General features: G+C 50.3%; 1 protein-coding gene across 3 annotated transcripts; it reads right to left on the bottom strand.

Moving 5' to 3' along the window:
- Positions 1-1,849: 1,849 nt before the first annotated feature.
- On the bottom strand, positions 1,850-5,068 carry Znf414 (zinc finger protein 414). Of its 3 annotated transcripts, XM_050131266.1 has the most exons (6): positions 4,905-5,068; positions 4,087-4,369; positions 3,728-3,835; positions 3,532-3,637; positions 2,803-3,137; positions 1,850-2,732 (listed from the first exon to the last, which is right to left on the bottom strand). In XM_050131266.1, exons 1-6 carry the CDS (start codon positions 4,905-4,907, stop codon positions 2,668-2,670), a joined length of 900 nt encoding a protein of 299 aa, XP_049987223.1. In that variant the 5' UTR covers positions 4,908-5,068; the 3' UTR covers positions 1,850-2,667. The 3 variants fall into 3 exon arrangements, with proteins under 3 accessions (XP_049987223.1, XP_049987221.1, XP_049987222.1); XM_050131264.1 differs by having other exon boundaries at positions 1,850-3,137; XM_050131265.1 differs by lacking the exon at positions 4,905-5,068 and adding an exon at positions 4,497-4,767 and having other exon boundaries at positions 1,850-3,137.
- Positions 5,069-11,234: the final 6,166 nt, after the last annotated feature.

Raw genomic sequence — 11,234 nt, 5'->3', positions numbered from 1 at the left:
TCTCTCCAACCCCCAAACAGGAGTCTTTATCTAGATAGTAGTAGGTCCCACTGAGGAGGACTGGGGAAAGACTGCTTCCACAGGAACTCTGATGGCCTGGCATATTGTGTGTGTGTGTGTGTGTGTGTGTGTGTGTGTGTGTGTGTGTTATGTATTCCATACGTAGCTAGGATGACCTTGAATTTCTGATCCTCCACACTACTCCCCAGTTCTGAAATGAATGCCTCCACCAGCACTGCTGGTGTTGGTGCTGGGGATAGAACCCATAGCTTTGTGCAGACTAGGCAAGCACTTACTGAGCTACATCTCCATCCTTGGTATTCTTAAACAGGAACCTCCAACTCTCTAGAGCTGGGACTGGGGCAGACAGCAGCACCTGGGGCAGAAGGGGGTCTGCAGATGAAGATAAAAGTTCAGTTTTGGTGGTGCACGCCTTTAATCCCAGCACTCAGGAGACAGAGACAGGCGGATCTCTGTGAGTTCAAGGCCAGTCTGGTCTACAAGAGCTTGTTCCAGGACAGGCTCTAAAACTACAGCGAAACCCTGTCTCAACAAAACAAAAAAAATCTTTTTGGGCTGGAGAGATGCCTCAGAAGAGCACAGGCTGCTCTACCAGAGGTCCTGAGTTCAATTCCCAGTAACCACACGGTGGCTCACAACCATCTATAATAAGGTCTGGTTCCCTCTTCTGGCCTGCAGGCATATATGCAATCAGAACACTGTATATAATATAACTAAATAAGTTCCCCATCCAGTTCTGCCTACCCCACAACCACAGCCACCAAGGCTTTTTTTACTCCTGTGAACCCCTTGGTCTCAGAATCATATCTAATATACGATAGCTCAGAGCTTACTCAGATCTAGCTTTCCACAATGCCTTCCTAACTCTTGATATTAAAAAAAACAATTTTTTTGAGATGGTCTTGCTATGTAGCCCAGGTTGGCCTTGAACTTAAAAAAAAGAAAGTGATCCTCCCACCTCTGCTTCCTAAGTGCGCCATGCCTTGGAGCTTTTTTCCCCCTTGTTTTACTGTGTAGCTTGGCTGGAACTTGCCACTTTTTGTTTTGTTTTGCTTTTGTTTTTTCGAGACAGGGTTTCTCTGTGGTTTTGGAGCCTGTCCTGGAACTAGCTCTTGTAGACCAGGCTGGTCTTGAACTCACAGAGATCTGCCTGCCTCTGCCTCCCAAGTGCTGGGATTAAAGGTGTGGCCACCAGGCTTTAGGAGGACAACTTTAGAGTTGACTTTCTTTCCTACCTCACTTCACACTGTCGTCATTATCAGGGTTGCTTGTGCAAGCACTTGAACATGAGCCGTCTTACTAGTCCCGTGTTTTATTTTTAAAGATGGCTTTTGATGAACTAGCCCTGTATAAACTCAGAGATCTGCCTGCCTTTGCCTGCTTTTTTTTTTTTTTTTTGGTTTTTAAATAAAGGAAAACAACTGAAAATTCTTTCTTATCTGGTTTCTGGAAGTTGTGGAACAGAATGGTGGGCACTGTCTGCCCCTACCTGTAGCTGGCTAGGGTGGCAATGATCTGGAGACCTGGATTCCAGGGCTGAGGTGCCAGGCAGTGACAAAAGTATTGAGGAAGATCAGGTTCTGTGAAGCCACTTCTAAGTCCCCTCCCCTGGTGTGTTAGTACCCTGGACCCAGTCAGTAGGTGGCAGCCTACTGCTTATTTGACGGGAGGGCAGGAGACTCAAGCTTGGTTTCCAGCACCCACAAGTGCCTGGGGATCTCACACCCTTTTCTAATCTTCATGGGCATCACACTCACATTTACACACACACACACACACAATAAAAACAAAAATCTTATCTGAGGGGCAAGGGACCTAAGACACAGCACAGGACCAAAGACAACTCCTTTATTTTCCCCTCCCCCCTCAAATTACAAAAATATCTGCAGGCTCTCCCACCCAGGCCAACACAGCTGGTTCAGAACTGTGAAAAAATGGGACGCTCCCCCTCTGACAGTTGTGACACCGCAGGAGCAAATGAGATTGGGTCTGTGTGGTGCTGAGGAGGCGGCCGCTGAGCCTGGGCCTCACCTCTTGCCTCGGGCTTCATGCTGAAGCATTCCTCAGCCTTACCTGCCCGGGCATCGGCACGGAGGGACCCAGGCACCAGGTCTGTGGGGGGTGTTGGGGCGGTGGTCCTGAAGGTGCAGTGTCATGGTAGGCCATGAGGCCATGGAGAAGTCACACTGCGTGCACAAGTAGTAGCAGCCACGCGTGTGTTCCCACACGATGCGGCTGGGGGCCACGTACCTGCTGGCAGGCAGGCCGTGGTCAGTCCTGGGTTCCACCCCAGAGGACCTTTCCACAGGGATGGTGGATGTCGGCCAGGGCAAATTAGACTTTTCCCTACGTTCGTCCCCCTCAGTTTCCAGGGTCCAGGGAGTTGGGTCCTTTCTCCTGGGCTTGACTGCCAATCACTGAAGGCACCAAGTTTGGCTCCCATCCCTGGACCTCTGCAGGATAGGACCACTCAGATACGGACAAGGCGCAAGTTTTTACACAAGGCCGACGCAGATGAAGGTATAGGTGCCAGGCATTTGAAAGGTATAAATCATGTATTTCAAAGGACACGCACTGCTGCTTCCGGGCATTCACAGGGCCGGCGCAAGGCCCAGGAATGAAGGCCCCTCCACCCTGCCCTGGTCGTCACCTGCATGCACCTGAGGGCGCATCTGAGCCGCCCTGAGGTCTTCTGGGACTTCCAGTAGCACCTGCAGGAAAGAGGCAGGTAAATAAAGGTGGGCCCAATCAGCCTTGCAGGCAACTGGTTCTCATACTCACCTTGACTCTTTCTCCAGATGGCAGTGCTGGAGGCTGGAGGTCCTGGATCAGCAGCCAGGAATGGGCGCAGTCGCGGGGGACTCAGTCCAAAGGGCGCAGGGTTCAAGTAGGGAAGGAAGGGCCCAGTGGGGGCAGAGGTGAAAGGCTCAAGTAGAGGGAAAGGCAGGCTCAGAGTAGATGAAGGGTCGGAGTCTGTGGGGCGCTCGGGCACGGGTGGCTCTTTGTCCAGGGCAGGGGGTGGTGGTGGGACTGGGCTCTGAGCATGCTCTGCACAAACATGCAGGTGCTTGAAGAGGGAGCGGTAAGTGCGGAAGCGCAGGAGGCAATTCTCACACCTGGGGGGAGACACAGGGCTGAACTGTCTCCTGGGCAACAATAGGAAGAGGTCTAGCCACTGCTACCTAGGGACCAGGATGTGGGAAGGGTATCTAGGTTGAAATTTCTGTGACTCTGTGCCCTTATGGAAGTCTTGATCCTTCCCGACCTCTCCAGCTCAGAGCCTCAAGCTCTGACTTTCCTTGGGCAGCCAGTTTTCCATATAAGAAGTGAGAGGGAACAGGACAGAGCCACAGCATGTATACCCTGCCACTCCAGCTGATCCTTGTCAGGGCGACTTACTCTCACTCACATCCTCCATGCACTGCTGGGGTTGGTTATGTCCCAACCTGCCCCGCCCCTCCTCCACACAGACTAGAAAGGGACCAACAGAGCAGAAGGTCGAGGTCTCACTTGAAGTAGCGGTTGGGCTTGTAATGTAGCTTGCCGTGGGCCACCAGCTCCTGCATGCTGGGGAAACTCTCAGTGCAGCTCAGGGCTGAGCATCGGAAGAGTTTGCCTGGTAGAGATGAAGGGCAGGTGTGGAGTGGGGTGGTTAGGACTGACCCTGGGGGGGGGTCCTCTGTCTCTTCCACCCTAACCTGCCTACCTTCCAGTGATTGTGTGGGCGGGCAGTGGGTACGGAGATGCTGTGCCAGATCACGAATACTGGGGAAACTGAGGCAGCAGCCAGGGCTAGAGCAGGGTATCTGTTTTCCTGTGGAATAAATGGGTGTCATCAATTTTTCATTATTGACCCCCCATTCTCAAAGCCTTGAACAAGTTCCCCTTCCCTCACTACTAGAATAAATTGCCTGGAAAGGCTGGTTAGGTTTGACTGCTACACCTGAAAAGCCTTGATGCTCAGTAAATGGTAAGGAACCCCCTAGATGGGATACAAGGTAATTCCTGATCCTGCACCATCTCAGTCCTACCCGACGGACCTATGAAGGCTCCATCACAGATCACCTGGTGGTGGACGTCGTCTGGGCAACCTCAGGTCCTCATTGGTCCCCACAGCTGTGCTGGTTGAGCCCGGCTGGCAGGTGTCTGGGGCTGGAGCGGCGACCTGCTGCGGAGGTCCTCCACGGTCCCACACTGGTGGTATGGGTGTCGGGTTAGGGCCTGGCTCCTCCACGGAGGAGAATGTGGCTGTCGCTACCGCATCTGGAGACGCCACCTCCTTGTCGGGCTCACTAGAGCTGGACTCTGCAGTGGCTAGCATGTCCGGGCTGGGCTTGGACGGTTCCTCCTGGTGCAAGAAGTGGCTAGAATAAGGCTGGGATCAGAGTCTGCCTAGGACAGAGGGAGGTCTTTCCATTCCTAAGGCCCACAAAACTCGGGGTTTCTAACTCCCTCTCACCCCCGCCAGATATTACCCAGCCATTCCACTTTCTGAGTCACCAGCAAGATGAGTTACGGGAGGTGAGGGCAGACTGAGCTACTGTCTCCTAATTTCAGTTGCAGAAGAAAGTATATATCAGGGATTATGCATAGAAGAGCATCGTTAACATCCCTTCTCCAACTTTGACAGGAGGAAGGCACCATGGGCGGAGGCGTGGCCTAGGAAAGTGGGCGAGGGTCCGGCCTGGGAGCAACTTGGAAAATGCTGCAGGGCCTACAAAGCTGGCAGAGCTCGGGCAGAGTGGGCGTGGCCCAAGGGGCAGTCAGCGGCGGGCGGGGACCCGGATATAGGGGCGGGGCTGGTTGGGGGGTGCGCGCCGCAGGGCCGCTCCCTGTCAATTCCCGCTGCTCCTCCGTGCCCACGTGCCGGATGCCACACTCACCATCCTCCCCTCAGCTCGACCTCCGGTTCGGGTGCCTTCGGTGGCTCCGGCTCCAGCAGCGGCGACTTCTTCGGCGACGCGGGGTCTCGATCACGACGGCGCCATTTTTTCCGCTCCTGAGATCTCGCGAGATCTGGGGTGTGGCCTAATCCTGAGCCTCCTAGGAGGAGGGGGCCGGCACTAGCCTACTGCGCCTAGGGAGGGGGCTTTTGTATCAGTGACTGCAAAAGTGGAAGTAAAGCTCCTATCTGAGAAATCTCTCCAGGCCCTAGCGTCCTTGCCTGCAAAATGAGCACCTCCATGCTTTCCCTGTATGCCCCAATGACCAACTCTGGAAGGGCGAAAAGCAGTACTTTTTCTTCTTTTTGTATACCAGGTCAGGTTGACTTCAGACTTTCAGTCTTCCCACCTCAGTCTGTCAGACGAGCGTTCCCATACTGTTTGCTTTTAATTGGTTTACTTTTCATTGAAAATTGACAACAGCTCCCCACTACCACCTTATTATTGTTGTTGTGAAAGACTCTCAAAGAGGTCCTTCTCTCGGGAGGAGACCTCCCCGACGCCAAGGAACAGGCCGAGACCACACGGATGCAAATCGCAAGAGGTTTATTGGGTAAACACAGGTACCTGCGGGCGGCAAGATCTCTCAGAAGACTTGCGAGCCTGCCGACTGGAAGGCGGGCTTTTTATAGGGAAGAGCAAAAAGCAAGTTTACAGAAGCAAAAGCGTGGTTATCGGAATGAGGCAGAGGCATGAATGGTTTCCTCTCCCAGCATGGGTGTCAGCAACAGTCATCCTGTTCCTATCTTATAGATATCCTGTTTTGCAGTCAACCTGCTTTGCTGATGTCCTATCTTATTGATATCCTGCCTTGCAGTCATCCTATCTCATAGACTTCCTGCTCTCCTAAGCAAATGGAATGTTCTTATGAGAGCAGGCTGGCTGCTGATCTGAGAATTTTTCAAGCAAACAGGGCGTTTCCCCGGGAGTATGCTAGCTGCGTGTTTTGAGGAGGGGGTCTGTAGGGTCTTTCATTTCCCCCTTTTTCTTTTTATTATTGAGTTAAATCTTTTACTCAAAGCAGTTACAGAACCTCGGTTTCTTGTTGTGGTAACATGTGATACTGATGGGTCAGTACTAGGGCCTGAATGACTGGCAGCCTGTCTTTTATAAACTGGACCAGGCGGTTTAAGATGCAGGGCCCAAACAGGAGTATCAGAAGGAGGATAATCAAGGGACCCATCAAAGAAGACAATAGAGTTGTAAACCAGGGAGACTTATTAAACCATCCTTCGAACCATCCTTGTTGTGATTCGAACAGCTTTTGTCTCTGTCTTAACCTCTCTCTAAGCTTTGTCATATTGTCTCTCACCAACCCAGTGTGGTCCGCATAGAAGCAGCATTCCTCTTTGAGTGCCATGCATAACCCTCCCTCTCGCAAAAACAACATGTCTAGCCCCCTCCTGTTTTGTAGGACTACCTCTGAGAGGGAGGTTAATGATTTTTCAAGTGTGCTAACCGATTCTTCCAGCGCCTTGATATCAGTATGCATGGCTGCCTGAAGTTGTCTAAATTGGCTGGTCTCCATAAGAGCTGTGGTCCCTGTGCCTACCCCCCCGCCCCCCCCCCGTGATGGCAGCCATATCCTGGGAATGGTTCCTGATCTGAGGGGTTCCAGGACTCTCCCACCAAATCACAAAGGTCGAAGTACAGGGTTGGGAAAGCATCCGTCATCGTTCCCAACAGTTGTTATTATTATTATTTGTCTGGGTTGTTCTTACCTTGAACTTGGATGCTCCCACACTGGGGTTCGGGTGGTACTAGGTGTTGAAGCCAGAGTTTTCCTGTGTGCTAGGCAAACACTCCACACACTAAGCTACATCCTTAGAGATACACAGATACATATGCAGGTGAATCTAGGTGTGCACAGATGGGAGCCTCCATATGGAGGCCCACAGTAAACATTGCCTTCCTCAGGTGCTCTGCCCTTCATTTACTGAGGCAATGTCTGTTACTGAAGCTAGAGCTCACCAGTTCCCACTGGTGTAACTTTCCAGAAGATTCTCTGTGTCCACCTCCCAAGCGCCCCAATTACAGGTAACTGCTATGTCTTCCACCCAAGGAGTGCCAGGGATCCAAATTCTCCCTCATTTTCATGAATTCTGTGAGCATGAACCCTGATCCCTCATGTCTGCACAGAACATTCTTCCTAGCAAGTTTCGAATTTTTCAGTGCATCCAAGTGTGTAGTAAGAATGTATCTGTTGGGGCTCAGTAGTTAAGAGCACTGCTGCTCTTCCAGAGGACCCGGGTTCAGTTCCCAGCACCCACATGGCAGCTCACACCTGTCTGCTACTCCTGTTCTAGGAGATCCAATGCCTTCACATGGATATACACGTGGGCAAAACACCAATGTACATAAAAATGAAAAACATGAATAAATCTGTTGTAATAGCCTAATTCAGAACTGTGGACCTCAGGTTTAGTGAATAGGTAAATCCCACAAGTAGCAAGGTGTGAACATGAATCCCAAGTGCATTGGTGTCTTGCAATGAGGTTTCCCGCCCATCCTACTTCTCGTAAGTGCACACTCGGTGCCAGGAAGGGACAGCAGTGCTGCTCTTGGGAGGCTGGAGTCAGCCACTGGACACAGTGACAATAACAACAGCAGAGAGACCTGATCTTGGATCTGCCCCACGAGATAAGAAAACAAACAACAGAAGTACTATGGAGCCCATGAGTCAGGGAAACTGGCTGAGGGGCCTGGAGCTGAGCCTTGATACCTGGGAAAGCTGAGCACTCCAGAAGCTGGCAAGGAACAAGTTCCCCTTTGTTGGGCTACAGTGAGGAGATCTCTCCACTGTGCAAACAGAATGAAGACGTGGTGTGGAAGCCAGGAAGAGAACTTGGGTAAGTCCTGTAGGCCCCGTGAGAGGTGGAAACGTGAGAAAATGTGGTTTCTGATCTGTCACTGATGAATATTATTTTCCCATTTTCATGTGTGGGTGCATGTGTATGTGCATGCGTGTTAGTGAAGGGGTTTCATGCGGGTACATGTGCACACGTGTGTGGGTACATGTGTGTGGGCACATGTGTACCTGGTTGCTTATACATGTGAAAGCTGGAGGTTCGTGCAGTGACTCTTCTTCCATACTCAGTGAGACAGAACCTCTCGATAGAACCCAGATCTCAGCAGTATGGCTAGTCTTGCTCTGGGGATCCTCGGCCTCGATCATCTGAGGCTGAATTACAGAGAGGCCGTAGTGTCTACCTGGCATTTACCTAATATCTGGGGTTCAGAACTCAGGACTTGATGCTTCTGTGGCAGGTGCTATTGTGTGACAAATACCTTTTCTAGGGACACACAAACATGTTCACTCACCTTAGATAGGGAGCCCACCTTGGTGAACCAAGAGTTTTTCTGTGGTTACTTATAGGAATATGTGTGAGGGGTTACTCAGAGAAGCAGAAATGAGTCAAAGACAGCGGCGTCACCAAAGCCCACCCCTTAATGCGTGACAGCGCACAAAAGCCGGAACCCTGGAGCACACTGGAGCAGCTCAGCAGGGTGGAGGATGTCCTTTCCAAGTGACTTAGTTGCAGCACGCCACTCCCGCCAGCAGAAGAGATGACCGCAACAGGATTCTTCTCAGAACATATTTTATTGGAGCACTTACACTTGAGGTTGTAAAGAGGCAAAAGACCCCGTCCCCTTGACGCAGAAGAATATATACGGTGCCAGACAAAGCCCTGACGTGTCATCAACCCAATGGTTCAGGCCAGAATGGAGTGATTGTGCCAGATTATGATTGGTCAGATTGGATGGCCAGATCGAAAGACTCCCCGCGCTGGGGGGAGCTTGCGCACATGCGCACAAGTTGTCTGTCAAGCTTGAAGTGGAACAGTAAACGGTTCCCAGGCTCCGTGCCCCCGACATGACATCGCCATGGTGCACGCTACATCTCTGCGTGCTACATCTCCGCGCGCTACACTTAGTTGGTCTAAACCTCTTCTAGACAGCTGGCGGCTCCGAGTCTTATTTGCAGACTGACTTTTGTGAAAGTGAGTCTCAGCAACCTGTGCTGTTTACTCTGGCAGGTGAATTTGGTCAGTTTCAGGGACGTTCTGAAGCTGTTTTGAATTGGGACGTTCTGAAGCTGTTTTGAATTGTTGACCTCTGGCTTTAGGCGTTTTCCCTGCCGGGTGGGGGAATGGGACAGCTAGTTAACTGGGGGAGGCACAGCATCTCCTTCTGGTGATCATTTGGAGGATGGGTTTTGGGGTAGTTGATAAAGTAGTATTTAGATCCCAGATCCTTATGCATCCAAGCTTTCAAGAGATGTTTATTGAGTCATAAACAACTGTAGACGTTATATGCAGCATATTTCTAGATAAACTAAGAGTCTGTATGTGCCACTAAGAAGATGGTTAAAAAACATTTAGGAACTGAGAAAGATGGGGGCTGGAGAGATGGCTCCAAGGTTGAACTCTTGCAGAGAACCCAAGTTCACATGGCTGCTCACAAATATCTCTAACTCCAGTTCCTGAAATTGGCATGTCTTCTGCTGGCACTTGTACTCACTCAGAAACACACGTACATATAGACAAATAATAAAGTAAATTAAACTTGAGAAAGGGGTTGGGGATGCCATTTACTTAGTAGACTGCTTGGCTCCCATTCACAAACCATAGGTTTGTCCCTAGAATCACAGAGACCTTCTGTGGTAGGCGTGCTTGTCACCCCAGCACCAGTAGCAGAGCCGAGAAAGTCAGGAAGGCAGGGTCATCTTCCGCGATACGTATAATTCAATACTATTCTGTGCCACGTGAGATCCTGTCTCAAAAAAGTAAAACAAGCCGGGCGGTGGTGACACACGCCTTTAATCCCAGCACTCGGGAGGCAGAGGCAGGCGGATCTCTGTGAGTTCGAGACCAGCCTGGTCTACAGAGCTAGTTCCAGGACAGGCTCCAAAGCCACAGTGAAACCCTGTCTCGAAAAACCAAAAAAAAAAAAAAAAAAAAACCTAAAACAAGCCAGGAATGTTTAATCTTTAATTCCAATATTTGGGAGGCAGAAGCAGTCTCATCTCTGCGAAAGGTCTGCCTTCTTTACATAAAAGTTCCAGGCTAGCCAGGGCTACTAGTGAGAACATATCTCATAAACAAACAAACAAACAAACAAACAAACCAGAAATCTCCAAGTAACACCTCCCCCAACAATAACAAAAAATTCAAGAGGAGGCCCAAGGACAAAGCACAGTGCAGGAATTAAAAGTGGGTCACCACGCTCAGCCTCTTCAGAGTCTTTATTACTGGGATCACAGGTGGAGAGATGGCTCAACATACAAACAAAACACTCATACACCTAAAATTTATTTTTGAAAACAGAAACAACCAGACAGGGTCTCCCGAATTGGCCAACATACAGAGAATAAGAGACTGTTGAATAGTCAGCTCTAAATGGCACCTGTATGTTGTACCTCTCCCTCCAGGGGTCATCTTCTCAGAAGAAATATCAGAAAGAGCGTAGGAATCAGAGATGGAAGGTAGCATCAAGGGAACAGTGCCCCCTGGTAGGTTGACCACACACCAAGGCCCCATTTCCAAGAATAAAGCGACAATACAAGCTAGAATCGATGGGGAAATTCAAGAAAAGAAAGAAAGAAAAAAATCTTCAGGTTTATTTGACATGGATGGTTGTGAGAGCAGCTGGAGGTGTTGGTGGATATGTTCAAAACATGTGTGTGAAATTCGCAACTGTGTAGCCGAGGATAACTTTGAAGTGCTGGGATTGTAGGTATAAAACCACAACATTTGCTGTATGTCGTACTGGGGACCCAACCTGGGACTTTGTGCATTTAGCCAAGCACTTGACCAGCTGGCCTGGAGTCCCAGCCTCTCTTTGTTGCAAGGTGGAGAGGTGTGTTTATGCTGGGAAGGAAGAAGGGGTGAGGCTGAGGAAAGAGCAGCGCCACAAGGAAGCGGGTGGAGGGGCCGGATGTAAGACATTTTGTGAAAGAACCCACAGGATGTGGGAGCTGACGACTGGGTGGGTTTGAGGTAACAATGGTTCACAGTTTGGAGCTGTCCCTAACCTAATTTATCCAGCCCCAGTTTTTTTCTCCAGTTCCAGCACCCTGTCCAACAGTTAGCTGGTTACCCTTCTCAGGAGCCTCCCTTCCTCTAGGTGGTATCCTCCGTGCCAGTGCGGGGCCAGGGCTTGAAAGGAAAGAGTGAAAACCCCTTCTGCCTCCTCTTTCTTTCTTTTATGTAGCTCAGGCTGCCCCAAAATGACTTTGCACTTTTTTTTTTTTTTTTTTTTTTTTTTTTT

Source organism: Alexandromys fortis, unplaced genomic scaffold, assembly GCF_014885135.2.
Source record: "Alexandromys fortis isolate MF-2015 unplaced genomic scaffold, M_Fortis_MF-2015_v1.1 scaffold_364, whole genome shotgun sequence".
In the NCBI taxonomy this organism is placed as follows: domain Eukaryota; kingdom Metazoa; phylum Chordata; class Mammalia; order Rodentia; family Cricetidae; genus Alexandromys; species Alexandromys fortis.
Note: the sequence above shows the minus strand (reverse complement) of the source record. Positions and strands in the feature narration are given on the sequence as shown.

Excerpts from the sequence above, each read along its gene's own strand:
- Znf414 (XM_050131264.1), bottom strand. Across the intron at positions 3,836-4,086 it reads CAGACGACGTCCACCACCAG|GAAAACAGATACCCTGCTCT; the intron begins GTGATCTGTGAT and ends TTTATTCCACAG. Across the intron at positions 3,638-3,727 it reads GCCCACACAATCACTGGAAG|GCAAACTCTTCCGATGCTCA; the intron begins GTAGGCAGGTTA and ends CATCTCTACCAG.